The 20893-nt window shown below is 54.8% G+C and overlaps 2 protein-coding genes across 2 annotated transcripts; one reads left to right on the top strand and one right to left on the bottom strand.

Annotated features, from left to right (window-relative positions):
- The first annotated feature begins 1319 nt into the window (after window positions 1-1319).
- Window positions 1320-16920, top strand: SLC4A8 (solute carrier family 4 member 8). The gene is made up of 25 exons (XM_065654506.1): window positions 1320-1364; window positions 5387-5468; window positions 6096-6230; window positions 6572-6707; window positions 6865-7025; window positions 7318-7506; window positions 7904-7989; window positions 8120-8277; window positions 8579-8666; window positions 9070-9216; window positions 9343-9434; window positions 9918-10092; window positions 10187-10320; window positions 11162-11407; window positions 11513-11615; window positions 12350-12511; window positions 13164-13277; window positions 13354-13515; window positions 14105-14356; window positions 14745-14813; window positions 15235-15408; window positions 15498-15635; window positions 16052-16149; window positions 16593-16697; window positions 16847-16920. The coding sequence occupies exons 1-24, from the start codon at window positions 1320-1322 to the stop codon at window positions 16678-16680; spliced, it is 3234 nt and encodes a 1077-aa protein (XP_065510578.1). The 3' UTR covers window positions 16681-16697; window positions 16847-16920.
- Window positions 16921-20023: 3103 nt separating this feature from the next.
- LOC136000403 (pro-glucagon-like) lies at window positions 20024-20893 on the bottom strand. The gene is made up of 2 exons (XM_065654183.1): window positions 20793-20893; window positions 20024-20168 (listed from the first exon to the last, which is right to left on the bottom strand). Exons 1-2 carry the CDS (start codon window positions 20891-20893, stop codon window positions 20024-20026), a joined length of 246 nt encoding a protein of 81 aa, XP_065510255.1.

The following is a 20893-nucleotide window of genomic DNA, read 5'->3' as shown; positions in this document are numbered from 1 at the left end:
AGATGGTTCTGGGGGGGCACTGAGATACTGGGAGGTGATTTGGGGAGATGCTGGAGGGGATCGGGGGGATGATTCTGGGGGGCACTGAGATTCTGGGAGGTGATTTGGGGTGATGCTGGAGGGGACCGGGGGGGATGAATCTGGGGGGCACTGAGGCCCTGGAGGTGGGGGATGATTCTGGGGGGGCACTGAGGCCCTGGGAGGTGATTGGGGGTGATGCTGGAGGGGATCAGGGGAGGATGATTCTGGGGGGCACTGAGATACTGGAGGGGGTGGATGATTCTGGGGGGCACTGAGGCCCTGGGAGGTGATTGGGGGTGATGCTGGAGGGGATCGGGGGGGTGATTCTGGGGGGCACTGAGATACTGGGAGGTGATTTGGGGTGATGCTGGAGGGGACCGGGGCGGATGAATCTGGGGGGCACTGAGGCCCTGGAGGTGGGGGATGATTCTGGGGGGGCACTGAGGCCCTGGGAGGTGATTGGGGGTGATGCTGGAGGGGATCGGGGGGGATGATTCTGGGGGGCACTGAGATACTGGGAGGTGATTGGGAGTGGTGCTGGAGGGGATCGGGGGGGATGATTCTGGGGGGCACTGAGATACTGGGAGGTGATTGGGGGTGATGCTGGAGGGGACAGGGGGGGGTGATTCTGGGGGGGGCACTGAGACCCTGGAAGGTGATTTGGGGTGATGCTGGAGGGGACCGGGGGGGATGAATCTGGGGGCCACTGAGGCCCTGGAGGTGGGGGATGATTCTGGGGGGCACTGAGGCCCTGGGAGGTGATTGGGGGTGATACTGGAGGGGATCAGGGGAGGATGATTCTGGGGGGCACTAAGATACTGGGAGGTGATTGGGGGTGATGCTGGAGGGGATCAGGGGGATGATTCTGGGGGGCACTGAGATACTGGAGGGGGTGGATGATTCTGGGGGGCACTGAGGCCCTGGAAGGTGATTGGGGGTGGTGCTGGAGGGGATCGGGGGGATGATTCTGGGGGCACTGAGGCCCTGGAGGTGGGGGGTGATTCTGGGGGGCACTGAGGCCCTGGAGGTGGGGGGTGATTCTGGGGGGCGCGGAGGCCCTGGAGGTGGGGGGTGATTCTGGGGGCGCGGAGGCGCGGTCGCGGACGGGGGGTGATGCCGGGTGTGGGGGTCGGGCCGGAGCGAGGCCGCAGTTCCGCCCCCGGGCGCTGCCCCCGCCCCCGGCTGGGCGGGGTCCGGCCCCCCCCCCGCCGGGCGATGCCGGAGCCGCCGTGAGCTCCGCGGGGCTGCAGCGGCCCCCTGGCCCCGGCCCGGGGGTGCCCGCGGCCCCCGGCCCCGCCATGCCCGCCGGCAGCAGCGAGCCCGATGGGATGCTCGGTTACCAGGTGGGGCCGCGATGGCCGGAGCCCCGCGGGCCGCTCGGGGGCTGCTCGCTGCGGCGGCGCCACGGCGGGGGCCGGCGAGGCCCGGCTTGTGGAGCGGGGGCGCGGGGGGGGCCGTGCGGGGCGGGCAGAGGCAGGTGAAGGGCATCCGCAGGGCGGGGGGGTGTAAAATGGGGGGCAAAGGGCTGCCAGGGGGTGCCAGGCCTCTGAGGGGGGGCGCAAGGCACCGGCAAGGCGGAGTGGAGGGGGGGCGCGGGAGGGGGCGAGTTCACCTGCGCGGGGACTGGTGGGGGGTCCTCGCTGCGCACCCCCTTTTCCCGTCCGCTGTGGCCCCCCCGGTGATGCTGCGGGTGGGGGGACGGAGGCCGCTGTCCCCGCAGAGCCCCGGGCCACCCGGGGGGGCTCAGCTATTGTCCCCACCGGGCGCGCGTGGGGTGCGCCCGGCCTTGGGGTGCAGGTGGCCGGGGGGCCCCCCCTCTGCCAGCACCCCCCCGCTGCACCCCTGGGGCCCGCCTGGAAAGCTGCTCTGGGTGACAAACGAAACTGCAGCTCGCGGGGGGGACAGGGGTGACAGTCACGTCCTGGCGGTGCTGGGCCGTGACCTGTGTCCCCCCCCCCCGCAGCCCCATTTTGGGGCTCCGGAGACGCGTCCCCTCCTGTTACAAACACCCGGCTCTGGTCCCCGTCACAGCTCAGGGACAGGGGGGTCCCCGTGGGGACGGTGGCTTTGTCCGGGTGGGATGGAGATGGAGAGGGGTGAGGAGGGGGGGTCCCCCGCTCCGCCACCGGAGCAGCCCCCAGTTTGTCCCCGTGGACACCGTGGCTGGTCCTGCTTGTGTGTGACGGCTCGGGGGGGCCTGGACATGACATTTCCCTCCTCCCGCGATGCGTTGGGCGCCAGGAGGACTCAAAGCCGGGCTTAAACCTCCGCTTTGTGCTCTTCCTCCTCCCCAATCACACCAAAGCTTCCCCAGGGAAAGAGTTTGCTGTCGCGCTGAGACAGGTAAACTGAGGCAGGACTCTTAAAAATTCCTCTGTCTCCTGCTGGGACCAAAAAAAAAAATTATATGGCAGCAAAATAATAACGTGGAGAAGTTTTCTTGAGATGGACGCGGGGAGAGGATGCGCTGGGCTCGCTGCAGCACCTGCGAGCGCTGGTGCCCACCCGGGGATGGGATAATTTGCTTTTCCAGAGGCTTCTTTCCTTCCCGCTCCGTCCCATCCCGAGCCCGCGGGCCCACAGCCCCGCATTTCTATTAAATCCTTAACCCCTCCAGCGATTTCCTCGGCGCAATAACCACTCCGAGTCCATTCGGGTGGCCTGACCGTGACCTAGAGAGGTTTGAGCGGGGACATTTCCCCTGGTGACATCCCCTGGTTTCAGGGATGCTGCGATGGCAATGGGATGCTCGGAGCATCTTTCCGGAGCTGCCCGCTTGTCCTGTTTCCTCCTGTTTTTCGCTCCCGAAGCTTTAATACTAAATAATAAAAAAGCAGCGGGGACCCGAGTTTGGATCGCGGGGGGATTTTCAGCGGTGAGGCCTCGGCGTCACCTTCCCTCGCCGTGTTGTTTTACACCCCGTGTCGCCTTTCAGGGCAAGCCGGGCTGTTAACCTTTGCACCGAGCGGCGCCGGGGAGGAAATTCATTAGAGCAAACGAATTTGTAGGTTGGAAATGATGAATTAGCTCAGCTCGGAAAATAACGTGGAGCTGGAGACAGCTGGGGGAAGCGCGGAGAGGGAAAAATGTCGCCTATCTGGACGTTTCCGTGCCGTGCCAGGGGGGTTTTTGAAGCGCCGAAGGGCCGTGCCAAAGCCAGACTTACCCGAAACGCCGTGATTTTGTGCAGGAAACGCTGGTGACAGTCAGCGCTGCCCCAAAATGTGTGTTTTCCCAACGCTTTGCACCTCACTCCTATTTCGGCCACTTCTCAACACACCCAAACGCCTCTTGTGCCCCTCGCCCTGGCAGGATGCGGCACTGACCCCCCGTTTCTCCATTCCGGGGAGTTTTTCCTCAAAACGCAGCTGTTTTTTCCGCCATCCACCAAGTTTTCCGAGCGGGAAGACTGTTGGGCTGCGTGGCTTTAAGTAACGGCCGTGCCCGTGCCGAAGATTCCGAATCGGTTGGGTTTTGTGTACCTGGAGCCGGTGGCACCGGGCGCTGCCGCGCTCGCTCCGGGTGCCCGGGGGGTTCGTGTCCCCCCTAATTGATCCAGAGGTTCAGTTGTCCCCAAAAAACTGGTGACCGACGTGAGGATGCGGCGGGGGAGTCACAGAATGACCCTGTTGGAGGAGCTACAGGTAGTGCGGCCGGGCGTCCCCCAAAAGGGGGGAAACTCCCCAAAAAGGGGGGAAACTCCCCCAAAATCCCCAGGGAATTTCCCCGCAGGGCAGAGGGATGGGTGGGGGGAGACGCTTTTTGCCGGGGAGGGGGCAGGTTCAGCATCACCGGTCGGAAAATGGGGGCAAAACTATTTTCTAAGAGAGACGGAGACTTTCCCCGTGTGGCCTGTGGGGAGTTTGGCAGCTGCAGCTCCCAAATCGCTCCGTTTATTCCCAATCCGACACTCCTGTAAGGCGCTCAAGCTTGAGACTTTATTTAAATTGCGACTTTCTTTAAATGGCGACTCTATCTAAATTGCAAGTTTAGATTGTGATTTATTTAAACCACGATTTTATTTGAACCGCGGTTTTATTTTAATAGCGATTTTATTTAAATGTTGATATTATCAACCGCAATTTAATCTAAATTGCCATTTGGAGCTAATTTATCAATCCCTGTCACCCCGTCCCTTTTCCGAGGTTGGGATTTGGGTTTTTTGGCCAACCCGAGGGAGCGGGACGCGTTGCCGGGAGGGGACGGAGGTGACACCGGCTGTTGTTGGATGGGAACCACGGGACAATCCAGCTCCTGGTCAATGCGGCGAGTCCCGGAGCTGCCGGGGACGCACAATAAGTCACCTTAGAAATTAGTGTCCGGGGACCAGCCCACTCATTTGTTCCTATTCCTCGTCAAGTTAACGAGGGGCCGGGCGCGCGCGCTGTCCCAGCGTTGCTGCTGCGTGGTGACGATGACGCGAGTCGCTCCAAGTGGGGATTTGGGGCAGAAAGAGCAGATTTCGGGCCGAGCTGGCTGGGCGGGAGGTGCCGTTTGGCCCCTGCAGGTTCTGCAGGGCTGGGGCGGTCGGTGGTGGCCCAAGTGCCGCCCAGCGGGTCCTGCAGGGATCGCGGCTCAGCCTGCAGCTTGCTGGGAGAAAAAGGGCCTTTTTCTTTTTCTTTCCCCATTTGGAAATCCCTTTTATTTTATTTGACTTTATTTTATTTTTACTTTCTCCTTCCCTTCCCTTTCCTTTTCCCTTTCCTTTTCCCTTTCCTTTTCCCTTTCCTTTTCCCTTTCCTTTTCCCTTTCCTTTTCCCTTTCCTTTTCCCTTTCCTTTTCCCTTTCCTTTTCCCTTTCCTTTTCCCTTTCCTTTTCCCTTCCCTTTTCCCTTCCCTTTTCCCTTCCCTTTTCCCTTCCCTTTCCCCTTCCCTTTCCCCTTCCCTTTCCCCTTCCCTTTCCCCTTCCCTTTCCCCTTCCCTTTCCCCTTCCCTTTCCCCTTCCCTTTCCCCTTCCCTTTCCCCTTCCCTTTCCCCTTCCCTTTCCCCTTCCCTTTCCCCTTCCCTTTCCCCTTCCCTTTCCCCTTCCCTTTCCCCTTCCCTTTCCTTCTTTCTTTTCCTTCTTTCTTTTCCCCTTTCCTTTCCCTCCCTTCCCTTCCTTTATTTTGTGGAAGGAACCGCAAGAACAAGGCAGGGTTTTTTCTCTCAACCTGCAACACTCAGCCGTACCCCCCCGTCACAAACACTCCCAGGCTCCCATTCCACCCAACACAGGTGACGTTATGGGCTGTTTTGTCTGGGTGGGGGAACAGAGCCCCCGCAGCCCCCGGGTGTCGGGCCGTAGTGCAGGAGGAGGCGGGCGGCGCCGCGGGACCGTGCTCGGGGGGACCCAGCCCCAATTTTCCATTTTTCTCATTGCTGAGCAGAGACCCGACGAAGAGGCCGTGATCGACCAGGGCAGAACCAGCAACGTGGTCAATATTCACTATGAGAAGGAGGAGCTGGAGGGTGAGTCTCGGCTTCTTTTCCCCTTCCACAAAGTCCCTGTGATGTCCCTCGCTCGACGTCAGTGAAACGTGGCCGGCTTCTAAATAAATAAGCAGTTATTTTCACTTTTTTTTTAATATTGCGGCTTTTAAATTGGGGGAAAAATTGACGGAGGCCACGGCCTGAGTCTTAGCCACGGGGCTGGATAATCCCCAGCTTGTTTTTGTTTGGAGAGGTCAGGAGGATAATTTGATGGCTGCGAACACCAGGCTGTGTTTTTCTATTTTTTTTCATTCTGGAGTTCATTATCATGGGCCTGATTTGATCTTCTCTTGTCACCTTGTGCCATCCAAAGCTTTTAAAAATATTTATTAATACCTTCTGTCACTGCTTGATGAGCGAGTCTGAGCTTTGTCCAGCCAAAGCTGGAATTTGAGAAGAGGTTTGGTACTTTCTGGGCACTTTTAGATGACCTGGAGCTGTTGTCGCTCTGTTGTGGCGAAGTTCGAGTAAAACGGGCTCGGGAAAAAAATGTCCGTGACATTCAGGGAAACAGCGAAAATAAAATTAAGAGAAACTGGAGGTAACGGTGCCGTCTGCATGAAGCCTCTGTGCGATGTCTCTGCTGCAAACGCTGCTTGTGCGCAGGTCACCGGACCCTGTACGTGGGCGTGCGGATGCCGCTGGTCCGGCAGAGCCACCGGCACCACCGGCCCCACGGCCAGAAGCATCGGAAACGGGAGCGGGAGAAGGAACCTGTCCCGGCAGGGCAGGACTGCCAGTGTAAGGCCACTTTTCTCCTTTTTTTCTTTTTTTTTTTTTTTTAAGGCGCTTTTTTTTTTTTTTTTTTTTAATGTATAATGGGTTTAGGTTCGTCTTCCTTAGAGAGATCCTGGCTTTAAAAATGGAAATACGGGAGGGAAAGCTGCCCATCCTTATGTGGAGGGTGAATAGATGGTTGTCCTTTTCCGTGGCTCTGTGCAAGCGCAGACAGACCCCGGGGAGGGGAACCAGCCCAATATTTATGGCTGAACTGGTGCCGATCCGATGGTGACTCTGCATATGAGTGTGATGCGCTGTATTTAAGCTCAATAACAGGTCGGGGCTTTGTCTTCTGTCCCCAGACACCCCGTCCCAGCGGGTCCAGTTCATCCTGGGGACCGAGGAGGACGAGGAGCACGTTCCCCACGACCTGTTCACCCAGCTGGACGAGATCTGCCTGAAAGGGAATGAAGATGCCGAGTGGAAGGAGACGGCGCGGTAAATAAAGCCCTGCAGCGCCTGCGGGCTCCGCGCAGAGCTTTTGCGGGCGCCGCCGCGAGGAGCCTCCTCCTGCCACCCTGGAGCTCTGTCGAAGAGGTTTGCGGAGCTGGGAGGGGGGTTTTGTGGTGGGGCTGATGGCACCGGGCGTTTGCAGGTGGCTGAAGTTCGAGGAGGACGTGGAGGACGGAGGCGAGCGCTGGAGCAAGCCCTACGTGGCCACGCTGTCCCTGCACAGCCTCTTCGAGCTGCGGAGCTGCATCCTCAATGGGACGGTGCTGCTGGACATCTGCGCCAACAGCATCGAGGAGATCGCAGGTACCGGGGCCGCTGCGGGTGGAGAGGCCAGATCAGGCAGGAAAATCGCGTTATTTAGAATGGGAAATAATTATCTTAGCGGAGTGATGAATAAGCACTTTGGTGATGTTTTTTAGCAAAAGAAAGTTCTCGCTTTCGCTGCAAAGGCTGATCTGTAACAAAATGTCTTGCTAAGCAAATCGGAGCCCACGTTAGGGTGTCCTGCATGGCACAGACTTCCCTGGGGGCTTCAGGACTTGGAACTTGGGGGAATTTCTGCTCTGATGGGTTCATTTCCCTCTGCCACCCCCAGACATGATCCTGACCCAGCAAGAACCGTCCGCAGACTTTGACCAGCGCACGCGGGCGAAGGTCCGTGAAGTCCTTCTGAAGAAGCATCACCACCAGAACGAGAAGAGAAGGAACAACCTCCTCCCCATCGTCCTCTCCTTCGCCGATGTGAGCAAGAGGCAGCCGGACCTGCACGTCCTCGACAAGCCAGGTGAGGGGCCTGGTGCCAGGAGAAGGTTTGAGCCAGGCTTTGGCATCAGGAGAAGGTTTGAGCCAGGCTTTGGCTCTAGGTGAAGGTTTGAGCCAGGCGTTGGCTCTAGGTGAAGGTTTGAGCCAGGCTTTGGCTCTAGGTGAAGGTTTGAGCCAGGCTTTGGCATCAGGAGAAGGTTTGAGCCAGGCTTTGGCTCTAGGTGAAGGTTTGAGCCAGGCTTTGGCATCAGGAGAAGGTTTGAGCCAGGCTTTGGCTCTAGGTGAAGGTTTGAGCCAGGCTTTGGCATCAGGAGAAGGTTTGAGCCGGGCTTTGGCTCCATTAGACTTGTCCTGGCAAAGGAGAAGTGTCCCGATTGCTCCTTGCCCCTCTTTCTGAGTCTCTTTCTTTTTCCTACCAGCCCAAACGCTCACCCCCCATCCTTCTCCCACCGCAGAAGCTAAAAACGGGCTGAACCACGAGGCCATCACGATGGATTTGAGCAAGGTGAGATGCTCGCAGCTTTCTGACGCCTTTAGGGCCGGATTCGTTGCGAATCCGGCTGCGGGGTGTGCTGCGGAGTGCTGCGGGCTTGGCTTTTGGGGGAATGGCCTGAAAGTGGCTCGTGGTGCCCCAGGCGGAGCTGCACTTCATGAAGAAAATCCCCACTGGGGCTGAAGCGTCCAACGTGCTGGTGGGAGAGCTGGGTTTCCTGCGCCAGCCCGTGGTGGCCTTCGTCCGCCTGACCCCCGCCGTCCTGCTCCCCGGCATGACCGAAGTTCCCGTCCCAACAAGGTCTGAACGAGAAGCACTGAGCTTTTATTTAAAAAAACCCAGACAGCATGAAATCACGCGCGTCGGTTTGGCATCCCAAGGGAACGCACACGGTTCTCCCACCCGCGTTTCCTCACCTTCATTATTCCCTTCCTTGCTGTAGCTTTTAAACCCATTGGTCAAATTTAAGGGAAGTTGGCCCAAAAATTAGTTTTGCGATCAGTTCGGTGAGCCTATGTGTCCCCTCTCGAGCTGTCCTGGGGATTTTCTTTGGTGCCTGTTGAGCCACGTTCTTCTCTCTCATTTAATTTTCCTTGCCCAGGTTCCTGTTTGTTTTGCTTGGACCAGGAGGAAAAGCCCATCGGTATCACGAGATCGGCAGGTCCATGGCCACTATCATGACAGATGAGGTAGGATGAGTTAAAGGATCTCTCCGCGTCATTTTTGGGCTTTCTTCTCCTCTCCCCGTCTCTGTGAGGAAGAGGATTTGCTGTCCCGGCTGCCCGAATAACCCAATCCCCGTTTTCATCCCAAAGCGAACATGCAGATTTGTGTCACCTCATGTCCCGGGGGCTGAAATCCCACCCTGGGTACATCCTTTACCTTGTCCTTCTCCAGGGTGCCGTGGGGGACTGGAGCTTCCTAGAGATAATTACAAAATACGCCCAGATTTTTCCATTTGGGGGAATATTTCCTGCCATTTCCAACAGGACATTTGGGGAAAAATTATCTTGCGTTTGGCCAAGAGCTCCTTGCACGGGTGAGGACACCGGCACTGGGTTGTCCTCTCACCAGGTTGTCTCCCCTGGGCAGGTTTTCCATGGCGTTGCCTACAAAGCCAAGGACCGGGCGGACCTGGTGGCCGGAATTGATGAGTTCCTGGACCAGGTGACGGTTCTGCCCCCGGGAGAGTGGGACCCGTCCATCCGCATCGAGCCCCCCAAAAACCTCCCGTCGCAGGTGGGTGCGGGACGGCAGCGGGGCCGCGGGGACCCCAGTTCACAAGGTCCCGGTTTGACACGGACCAGAAGCAAAACAAGCCAGTGGCTACAAATACATCTCTTTATCTTATTTCCATTTTATCAGGAAAAAAGGAAGATGCCGGGAGCGCTCGGTGACAGTGATTCTCACAGCAAGCCGGAGAAACACAGCGGCCCCGAACTGGAGCGGACTGGAAGGTGCGAGCTTTAATTTTTCTTTCTTTTTTTCTGTTTGTATCTAAAATCCGAGCATGCACCTTCCCTTCTAGCAGGTTTTTGGGGTTCATTTTTCAGTGAAGAGGCTGCACTTTACTCATTTGGTCCCCTGAGATGGGGCAGCCGGGCTCAGCCACAGCATCGTTGCACACGGGTTTTTGTGATTTGGGGGAGCAGATGTATAAATACCCCCAGCAGAGCTCTGCTGCTTCCCAAAGTAAGGAACCGCTGCAATAAGAGGGGGTGGGCTCTCAGGTTTGGGTTCTTTTTGTGTCGTTGGGTTCTTTTTGTGTCGTTGGGTTCTTTTTGTGTGCCTCAGTTTCTCCTGGGTGTAAAATGGGAAAAGGAACCTACTTCTTTTGAGCAATGGAAGTTCCTCTGTGCTTGTGGTTGCTCTTCTGCAGCAAAGAAAACTCCACAGGATGTTCCAGGAGCCCGGTTAATGTATTTTTTTCCCTCCCCCAGGCTCTTTGGAGGGTTGATCCTGGACGTGAAGCGCAAAGCCCCGTGGTTCTGGAGCGACTTTGGGGACGGGCTGAGCCTGCAGTGCCTGGCGTCCTTCCTCTTCCTCTACTGCGCCTGCATGTCCCCCGTCATCACCTTCGGGGGGCTGCTGGGGGAGGCCACCGACGGCCACATAGTGAGCGAACCGACTCCCGCGAATCCCTTTCCCTGCGCTTTGCTTTGGGATTTTTTAAATCCCCTAACGATGTGCTTGCTCTCTCCCCGTTCAGAGCGCCATGGAGTCGCTGCTGGGCGCGTCCATGACCGGCGTCGTCTATTCGCTCTTCGCCGGCCAGCCCCTCACCATCCTCGGCAGCACCGGCCCCGTCCTCGTCTTCGAGAAAATCCTCTACAAGTTCTGCAAGTGAGGCCGGCTGGGGGTGCGGGAGCCTTCGGGAGGCAGCGATGCAGAAGAGATGTTTTTATTTGATTTTTCTCAGGGGTAGCTGTTAGATTTAAGCCGGGTTTTGTGCCACAGGCATTGCAGGCGGCTGCTTTAGCACGTGGTGGTGCAAGAGCTCTCGGTCTCTAAAGGATGGATGAGGTCGTTTGGGGCTTTTAGGGTTAAAGCGAAGCAGCGGGAGGAGGAGAAACCACAGGGATATGGATGCCCAAGATGGGATAAATCACTCTGGTTTGGGAACGAGGGAAGATTTGCTTTCTTCCGAGTAGAAACCCGGCGCTTTTTAAGCCTGATTTTTGCTGGAAGCTGAAATACATTTTGCCCAAATATCCAAATAGTTTTCTGCCGAAATATTTTGCGTTTTTATTGAGAAAGCAGGAGCTTTTCATGTGAAATAGATATTTTCCATGGCAGTCCTTTTGTTGTTTTGACTTTGATGCGAGATTAACCACGCTTATTGCAATTAATCTTTTTATTAAGCCCCAGCTTGCTGCTAGTCGGTGACTGGGTGCAAAACCCCCCGGTTTCGGTGCTGAGGCTTTGGGGTGATGCGGAGAACACCACCTTCCCCAACAGGGACCTGACCTTCATTCTCTTCCCAGGCGTCAACCCAAGATAATTGCTAAATAACAATAATTAAACAGCGTGCGGCTCCACACCCTGCACCGGAGGCTGGAAACCGCATTTCCCACCCGCAGCCTCGCTGTGCTCCTGAATCTCTCTGGATTTTCCCCGCGGGAGGGCCCAGCGCGGAGCTTCCCGCTGGTTCTATTCCACCCCGGGGTTTATTTTGCTTCGGCAGGGAGTACGCGCTGTCCTACCTGTCGCTGCGGGCGTGCATCGGGCTCTGGACCGCCTTCTTCTGCGTGGTGCTGGTGGCCACCGACGCCAGCTGCCTGGTGTGCTACATCACCCGCTTCACCGAGGAGACCTTCGCCGCCCTCATCTGCATGATCTTCATGTACGAGTCTCTGGAGAAGCTGGTCCGCCTGGGAGAGACCTTCCCCGTGCACAAGCACAGCAAACTCAACCTCCTCACCCTCTACTAGTGGGTTGTTTATTTTATTTTATTTTTTTCTTTCTCCTAAAAATGCCCCAGGGATGCGTCTCCGTTGCTTTTTCCCTCATCCCCGTCTTGGTTTCTCTCTCCCAGCTGTAGGTGCTCGCCGCCGGCCGTCAGCAACGAAACGCTGCGTTACTGGGAGAGCATCCGCATCAACGTGTCCAGGGTCCCCTGGGACAAGCTCACGGTGTCTGTAAGTGCCCCAGGCCACCCCAGCAGGTCCGGGGACATTCGCGTGGTGCCAAAGTCGGAGCCCTTCAGGTGGCGATGGGCCTCAAGCCGTGCTGGTGCTGCTGCGAAAAGTTGTTGTTTAAAATTAATGCCTGGTTTTCACCCACGCGGTCCTGGGAAGGAGAGTCCACCTTGTGCGTCCACCTTGTCTGTCCACCTTGTCCCCACATGGTGGGCGACGATTGTCCCCAACTCTTCTGCAGGACGATATTTCTGACCGGGAGCGAGGTTAAGTGGGTGGTTTGATTATTGGAGGACTTAAGCTCATGCTCGCAGGTAGTAATTGGCTGCCTTAACTGGTTCCTAATAACTCCAGGCCTTGCTTTTTTAAGTGCTGTCTGTAGGTCCGTGCATGAATTTGCACGTTTGAGCAGTTCTCGGGCGGTCGTTGCTGGAAGCAACAACCCGTTCCCTTTTTCCCCCAAATTCCCAGCGTTTCCTTCCCCTCGGGTGTTGTCTCAGCCATCCCAGCGGAGGACGTGCCGTGGGTCCGTGGCGTCACGTCCCGTCACATCTCCCTCCTCTGCGGTTCTGACATGTCACTTGTTCGCCTGCTGCTGCTCCTTAAATCTCCATCCCCAGCAGCAGCCGCGAGGTCCCGGATCTTGGCCCGAGATCCTCAAAACCCCCCCAGTGACCCCCGGTTTCCTTCCCGCACGTGCGCTGCCCTTGTGTCCTCACGCTCTGTTTCTCCAGGACTGTCGGTATTTGCGTGGAGAGTTTTACGGAACCGCCTGTGGACACGATGGCCCCTACGCGCCCAACGTCCTCTTCTGGTGCTGCATCCTCTTCTTCTCCACCTTCATCCTGTCGGGCTTATTGAAGAAGTTTAAAACCAGCCGTTACTTCCCAACCAGAGTAGGTAGAACACGGTGGCCGGCAGCAGCCGCCACACTCCTTTCCCAAAAATGGCTTTTCTGGAGCGCTCAGCAGTATTTGCCACCACTTGGCCAAGCTGGGAAGTGTTGACCTGGAAGGCCAAGTTCTCCATCGGTTTGGACGTCCCTCACTTGTTTCCATGAGCGCAAAACCTGCCCCCGGGTGATTTTTTTTTTTGCTCAGGCGGTGGGAAATCAGGTCTTCCAAGGTGGTGGGTTTTTTCTTCACCTTCTGTGCATCATGTGCTCAAGGGGAGAGTTGATTCAAATGTGGAGCTGCCACAAAGACACTGTTTCTTCCTTTTGAAGAACAAATGATGCCTGAGTGCCTTATTCCCATTTTAGCTGTGAGTGTGGCTGTAGGGGCAGACATCTGCTGCCTTATTTTTTAACTTTTTTTTTTTGAATTAAAACCACCCTTTTCCACCTAATTAAACTTTTTTTTATTGCCTGACACCAGATCTCCCAGGCACAAACACAGCAGCAATATGTAACCAAGGGACTTGGCTGCATGTCCTCAGGGTGGTGGGATTTTCATTAACCTGCCTTAATGTTGTTGATGTCCCCAACTTTTCCATCTCGTTCTGGCCCCGTTTGCGATGCCCCTTTCAGCTCCATTTTTTTTGCCCCAGATCCGGTCCACAATAAGCGACTTTGCTGTTTTCCTGACCATCGTCACCATGGTGCTCATTGACTTCTCGATGGGGATCCCGTCACCGAAGCTCCACGTCCCCCACATGTTCAAGGTAGATGGGAGACGAACCCAGGGATGGAAGGGACAATCGTCTGGGAGATGATCCTGATGTCTGTGCTTTGTTGCAGCCAACTAGAGATGACCGCGGGTGGATCATCAACCCCTTAGGTCCCAACCCATGGTGGACGGTGTTGGCCGCGTTCGTCCCCGCTCTGCTCTGCACCATCTTGGTCTTCATGGACCAGCAGATCACCACCGTCATCATCAACAGGAAGGAGCACAAGCTGAAGGTGAGGGGCTGCAGAGGCGACCCCAGCCCACCCGGGGCTGCCGGGAGGGGAGAAGCTCCTGCTCCAAGCACTTGCTGAAGACGTTGGCTTGGGACAGCGCTGGGCCGCGTGGCAGGATGCTCTGCTGGGCTGATGACACCGCTGACGGCAGGGGAGTTTGGACGAGCCATCTTTTGGAGGAGCAAATTAATCTCAAAATGCTAAAGAAATGCATTTTTATTTTAAAATGTCAGCAGCGGCTCGAGGAACGAATCGTTTTGATGCGCTGCCAGGGATAACTCAGTGTCACATGGTAGAAATTTCTTTACGAATTAAAAAAATAGTCAGGTTTTTTTTTTAGTAGGTATCTCACAAACTCCCCAAATCCGCTAAACTCCAGCCAGATGTTCACATAAAGTGCTTGCGCAAAGACCGACCTCTTCCTCAGTCTTCCTCAGTCTTCCTCAGTCTTCCTCAGTCTACCTTAGTCATTTTGTTTTAAATTTCCAAGAAGTTGCCTTGAGCTCAAGCAGAGTTCGGGTCCCACTTGAGACGTTGTCTTGGCTCTTGTGCCGTGGGATGCTCCCGTTTCTTGTTTTTCTCCCCCCAGAAAGGCTGCGGGTACCACCTGGACCTGTTCGTGGTGGCGGTGATGCTGGGGGTGTGCTCCGTCATGGGGCTGCCCTGGTTCGTGGCCGCTACCGTCCTCTCCATCACCCACGTCAACAGCCTCAAAGTGGAGTCGGACAGCTCGGCGCCGGGGGAACAACCCAAATTCGTGGGGATCCGAGAGCAGAGAGTCACCGGCTTGATGATCTTCGTGCTCATGGGCTGCTCCGTCTTCTTCACTTCTGTTTTAAAGGTAAGAGGAAAACGTAAAACACCCCAAAACCATGAGATTTTTGGAGGTTACACGAAAATAGTCCCTCTTCTCCAGGCCTGAGATGAGATGTTGCTTTCGCGTGTTGCCACAAGAATTTATTGAGATGGTTTTTCTGCCGTCGCAGAACGTGGCATATGGTAGCATGGGTGAAATTGCCTATTTTCCTCTGACCTTTCTGGAAAACAGGATTATTATGAGGAAATATAACTCAAAAGTGCAGCCTAAAGCAGAACATTAACTCGGAATCTCTCATGGTTAAAATCCAACAAACCTCTAACCCTGCGGACAATGGAAAGCTTTAGGCCATGCCTGTGGAAGAGAGTGATAAAATGTAATTAAAAAAAAAAGTAATTGCTTTTTTTTTCAGTTTATACCGATGCCTGTGCTTTACGGCGTCTTTCTCTACATGGGGGTGTCGTCACTCAAAGGAATTCAGGTATGGGGATTTTATTGCCTGTCTGCTCCCTGTAGAAGCAGGAAAAAGGCGGCATAGGGGAAAAACCTCTATGAAAGCGAAGAATTAAAATATTTAGTGTAAGGGAAAGCGTGGTGGAGGCCCAGGAGGCGTGTGGGGCTCTGTGCTTAGTGCAGGTTGGTGTTTGCTTATGTGAAAATGGGGCAATTTGGTGTGAAGAGATGGCGGTTTCTGCCACTGCTGCAAATCCTTGGTGGGGGTTCGGTGGGCCAAGAAATGCTAATAATAGAATAATGTGGAATAATTGGAATTTGGTGGGCAAATCCTAGCTGAAGGGAAAACGGGTGCTGCTCCCAGGGGGAACCGATCCCAGAAACTCCCCCCGCGTCTCGCCGGGGCCACAAACTCCGGAGGCGGCAGCTTTTCCTGCTTGATTTGGCAGTTCTTCGATCGTCTGAAGCTGTTTGGGATGCCGGCCAAGCACCAGCCGGATTTCATCTACCTGCGGCACGTGCCCCTGCGCAAGGTGCATCTGTTCACCCTGATCCAGCTGCTCTGCCTGGTCCTGCTCTGGGTCGTCAAGGCGTCCCCCGCCGCCATCGTCTTCCCCATGATGGTCAGAGCGCACATCTCGGTACCCGCGGCGCTGGGGCGGGACGCGGCGTCGTCGCCGGCCTCACCCCCTCTTCCCTCTGATCCCTGCAGGTTCTGGCGCTCGTTTTTGTCCGGAAGATGTTGGATGTCTGCTTCTCCAAGCGGGAGCTCAGCTTTCTGGACGACCTGGTGCCGGAGAGCAAGAAGAAGAAGTTGGACGATGCCAAAAAGGAAGCCAAAGAAGAGGAGGTAGCGCGCTCGGGGCGGGACGTCTCCCGCCGGCTGTGAGACTGGTGTTCCTGCCACAGCTTGCCTTTCATCCTGGGGGAAGATACTCGGTAGAAATCGTTCCCAGCAGCCTGGATCCCACATTGTAACCTTTTCTTTTTTTTTCCTGAATTAGCAGCAAGCTTAACACTTGAATAGAGAGATTATTATAAATTAATAATTTTAAAAATTATATATCTTTTTAAAATTATTATAGAAAGATTTGCTCATCATGGTGCCTTTAGCCCCCCGAATGTTTGGGGTGAAAGTTCTTTCCCCTGCGGCACCAAGAGCCGAAGCCGCAGGGCTCAGCGGGACGGGGGGCGCGGTGCTTAGACGGGGGTTCAGCTCACGTCTGACCAAAGACACACAGCTCAACTCGTTCCTTTTTCCGTCAGGAGTCCCAGAAGATGATGGAAGCTGCTGCTGCCAGTTCCATTCAGCTGAAGCTGCGGAAGAGCAACGTCTTGGGTCCCCCAAAGCAAAGCAGTGACAGGTAAAGAGCCACCACGCGCCAAATGATTTTGCAGGTGTTCGGCACAGTTTTCTCCACTTGCGCCTTTATCGAGCATCCCTTAGAAACCAGCGGTTATCTTGGTGGGAAAATTCAGTTTATGGGCAGGGATTGCAGGCTCTGGCTCCAAGCAGAGCAGCTGCACAACTTGCGTTTCACCCCCAAAATTTGCACCGTTGATGACTTTACGGGAGCTGGCGATGCTTATATTTAAAAGTGAGGCAGGAGCTGCAACTTCAGCCTTTGCTGTAGCTCTTCAGCTCTCAGACTTGCTTCCCAAAACTCCTCGCCCAGCAAAACCTCCTGTGCTTGTGCTGAGCTTTGATCTTTTTTACTTATTTATTTTTTTCTGCTCCCCCTGTTCTTCCTGCTGATGCACTCGGTGGCATCAGTTCCCATAACCTGTGTAAAATATTTTATTGCAGGGCTGACCCTTCCGAGATTAATATCTCGGATGAAATGTCGAAAACCACCGTGTGGAAGGCCCTGACTATGAACACAGAAACGGTCTGAAAACGGGGAGGAAAGAGGTAAAGGCCCGTGCGTGCCCCTGGGGCCCTGCGAGCGGCCGTTTTCCCCGTGGTTTGCCAAAAAAAGGCCCATCCCTGGGAAAGACCCGCGTTTGCAAAGCGGCTCCTCTCTGATGCTCTCCCTCTTCTCTTCTTTTCTTCCCCCCCAGTTTCCACATTTAGGAATTTTTGACTTTGAAGGAGAGGAGTGAGAGCGTGACTCAGGGATGTGCCAAACGCAGACACGGGGAGAAGCCCCTTTTTTCTTTTCTTTTTCTTTTTCTTTTTCTTTTTCTTTTTCTTTTTCTTTCCTTTTCTTTTTCTTTTTCTTTTTCTTTTTCTTTTTCTTTTTCTTTTTCTTTTCTTTTCTTTTCTTTTCTTTTCTTTTCTTTTCTTTTCTTTTCTTTTCTTTTCTTTTCTTTTCTTTTCTTTTCTTTCTTTTCTGTTTTTTTTCTTTTTTTCCACTTGGAGGCTTCCCACTGAAGCCACACGGGTGGTTTTGGATGTTTTTGGTTCCCCTCGCTGTTCTTTGGGCGTTCGCAGCACACCGAGGGGAATTCAGCCTCCGGACCTGCGCCCGTCGCGGTTCTGCGGAGGCGCCGCTGCCGCTTTCTCATTCAGCGCTGGTTTTTTAAATATCTAATTCCTCTTCTCCTTTCTTTTTTTTCGAAATATAAAGTCTGAATGTACAAAATAATTTGTTATATTTGATACATTCTCTGCTTCCCTCATCGCAACTGGGTTTTTGGTCTGGTTCGGGGTCCTGGCTTTAATTCACTCTTATGTCCCTTATTGGTGTGAGAACATCCGAGCGGTTGGCGTAAGGCAAAGGAAAAGCATTTTGCTCCCTGTGCTCTAGGTTTATGTCTATAAACATTTTTGTTTCGGCTCTGCAGGCTGCAAAAGGCAGAAATGCCACTGCCTTGTCCCCTGGCTGTAAACTGGACGGGCAGGATTCCTCTTTACATCGGGGCCATGGGGCTGCAGCGTCCCCACGTCCCCTTTGCAGCCTCTTGGCGCCCGGGACGGGCACACGGCCCCTCCCGCTCGTCCCTTTTCCCGCATCGAGCCCCAAAACGCCAGCGGGGGGGTGAGTCGTTGCTCCTTTGCAGACGGGAGGGGGAAAAGCAAAATTCCAGTTGCTGCGTGGGGATGAGAGCAGCCTGGACGGGGCGGGAGCGCGGGCGCCTTCTCCGCTTGAAGCTTCGTGTTTGCTGTTTGCAGGGCTAGAATTCTTTTAGTGTTATTTTTTGGTTTGATTAAGTGATAGCCGAGGCCTTGCTTAATAACGTGACTCTGGGCCACCTAAAAAAGTACTTGTAACCCCCCCGAGAGGCCGTGAAACCCCCACATACACCATGAACCCGTATTTTGGGATGTTCTAATATTTCCCTGGGCAGAGGAAAAGTATCCGAGGGGGAAAACCCTCTCCAGGGTGTTCCTGGAGTCACTTTAGGACTAGAAACCAGTGGCTTTGGTGACCTGCGATGCTCCAGTTGGCAGCAAAGCCCCTTCCCGTCGCGGCGGGGTCAGTTCTGGCTGGTTTTCCTCATTTTTGGTGCCTTAAACCAGCTCCCAAGTCTCCCGTGAGCCCTTCAAAAGAAGTTTCCTAAAACTCAATGCGTGGAGATCCCTAAGGGAGGGGGGAAAAAAGATGTAAAATGTAATAATTAAGGTGCTGGCACATTTTTTTTTTTAATTATTATTTTTATTTCCCCCCCCAGTGCGCTGCATGTAGAAATACAGAAATTATTTTCATTTTGGAGATGCTGAGATGTATTTATTTTATTGTAAGAGAGGATCTAGTTTGGAAACGCTCCGTCTTGTAAATAAAATGGTGGGAGGGGGGAGAATCCACCAGGAGAATTTGTTATTTATGACGTTGAATCTTTGTGTGGTTTGCGTTGTGGGGTGTGTGTCGTGTGGTGCGTTTTGTTTTTTCTGTGTGTGTTTTGGGTTTTTTTGTTAAATTTTGGGTTCATTCTGTGGACCCCAAACCGTAACCGGTGTTGCCGTCTCGTGGTCCCGTCTGTTGCTGTTCCCGGTGGGTTCCGCCCCCAGAGCCGCGTCTGTCTGTGATTTTTCTCTTCTCGCCCATTGAACGTAATGGGAAAATAACACAATAAAAGTCTCATTTGTCTCGCTGGGACCCTCCCGTGTCTTTTGAAGGGGGGAGAGGGGCGGGAGGCATATCTGGGGCTTTAAAAGGGGGCTTGGAGGTGATGGGGGAGTGGGCAGCACTGATTTGGGGAGAATTCATCTCCCTGGGCTTTAGGACCCTTTGACCATTCGCAATTTAGTTAAATCCATAGAAGTTCTAGTTATCTTTCATATATTATTTTTAAAAATATCTTTCAAAATCCCGTTTGGTGCAGGTTGGTGGGGTCAGGCAGGCACATCCCCATTCGCCTTTTACCCGAAAGTCCAGGAATTGAGAGAAAAATGGGGCGATGGAGCCCAATGCCTCAGTTTCGCCGGGATCCGCGTGGGTTGGACACACCAGGAATCAGCTGCTGCATTCACCAAAGGTTTTATTATAATTTTGGGGATTGTGGTTCTGTGGCTACAGAGCAAATGGAGCCAGAGAAATTGGGGGTTTTAAGGAATTTTGGAATTGCGGATATTTGGATTTTCGGGGGCGACCGGGAAGCACCGAGCAGGTTAACACAGGCGATGGGTAAATCCTTCCCGCGGAGGGTCCAACACGATGCTGCTGGGAAGCTGATGCCTCGATTTGCCATGTAATTGTACCTAAAAAATTAAATCTGAGCAGCTTAACAGAAAAGAAATTCCCCCTAAAACCAATTTAGGAGTCTTGAAACAGCGGTGATGATTTTTCTCATTTGTGACGAGACCGAAACATGATAATATGCCCTAGAAATGCAAATGATGGATGATCCCACCATGAAATAAAGTGTGAAATGTCAGAAAAAAGCATGATAAGACTAAACCAGCCTCATCCCATCCTAAACTATGAAATCCCTCCATAATAGCTTAATTTTCCTTCTTATTTTATAGCAAAAAACCATGGGAGAATCCACGTGAGGCAGCCAAAATGAGACGCGGCATTAGGCGCAGGGAGCCGCGCTTTGCACCGGAACCGCCCGTTTGTGGCTTTAAATTAAAAAAAATCGTGGCTTTTAATTTAAAAGTGATTTATTTGGTTTGAATTCCCCACCTTTGCCTTTGGGGATGACTTAGAGGAGCAGCGGGAAGGTGGTGCCGCGGGGCAAATCCTTCAGGAACCTCTTTGCGGAGCTACTGAAAAGAAGAAAACACCCAGGAGAAAATTAAAAAAACACCCCGAAAATGCAGAAAACGGCGCGGTCCGTTATCCGTGATCCGTTTCACCTGTAGCGCTTGGTGCTGATGAGCCAGTGCACAAAGTCCTTGGCCTTCATGTTGTCCAGGTGGCGGGTGAAGTCGCTGGTGAAGGTTCCTTCCGAGTGTCGCTTGGAGCTCCGGGCGCTCTGGGGTTCGTTCGGCTGCCGCCTGCCCCGGGGAGGAGAGAAAACGTGGTTGAAGGTGCGTTACAGCATCCTGCGGGGTCCCCAGGGCAGCGGCCGTGCCCTCGAAGGCACTTATTGTGCGGAGCACCCGCCAGAAGAGCGGTGACGATAACATGTAAAATTCATTTTTGGTTTCAGGGGGTTCTGCCGAGCGTCGTTCCTGGCATGAGATACGTGCAATCATGTCGTTTCCCGCACGTCTCGCTCGGCTGCCGTGGGTTCGCGCTCCAGCCCGGTCCCCTCGTGGCGTCACCCGAGGTTCGGACCAACCTCCTGCGGCGCCAGGAGCGGGACCCGACGCTGGGGTCCCCCCCGCGCAGTGTCCCCCCTTTAGGAGGTCCCCAGAGGGTTTCTCCGCCGCCGGTGCAGCCCGGGGCTCAGTACCGTCCCCAGAGCGTCTGTCCCGCCGTGCCCCCCCTCCGGGCTGACACAGCCGAGCGATCCTGGGGGGACACACATGGCGGTGGCTTTTGGGGATAAATATAAACCCACCCGCCGCTTCGCAGCAGCCCCGGGGCGGGGAGAGCGGCAGCAGCGGCGACCCCGGGGCTGAGCTGCTCCCGCAGCCCCTGTCGCCCCCCCGGGCCCCCTCTGCCACCACCCCTACCTGGCCGTGTCGCCGGGGTCCTGGGCGCCCGTGGGCCGCCCCGCCGGGAGCAGCGCGGCCACCACCAGCCCGGCGAGCAGCAGCCACCGGCCCGTCCGCAT

Source organism: Caloenas nicobarica, chromosome 33, assembly GCF_036013445.1.
Source record: "Caloenas nicobarica isolate bCalNic1 chromosome 33, bCalNic1.hap1, whole genome shotgun sequence".
In the NCBI taxonomy this organism is placed as follows: domain Eukaryota; kingdom Metazoa; phylum Chordata; class Aves; order Columbiformes; family Columbidae; genus Caloenas; species Caloenas nicobarica.
This window is presented reverse-complemented; position numbering and strand designations above follow the sequence as displayed.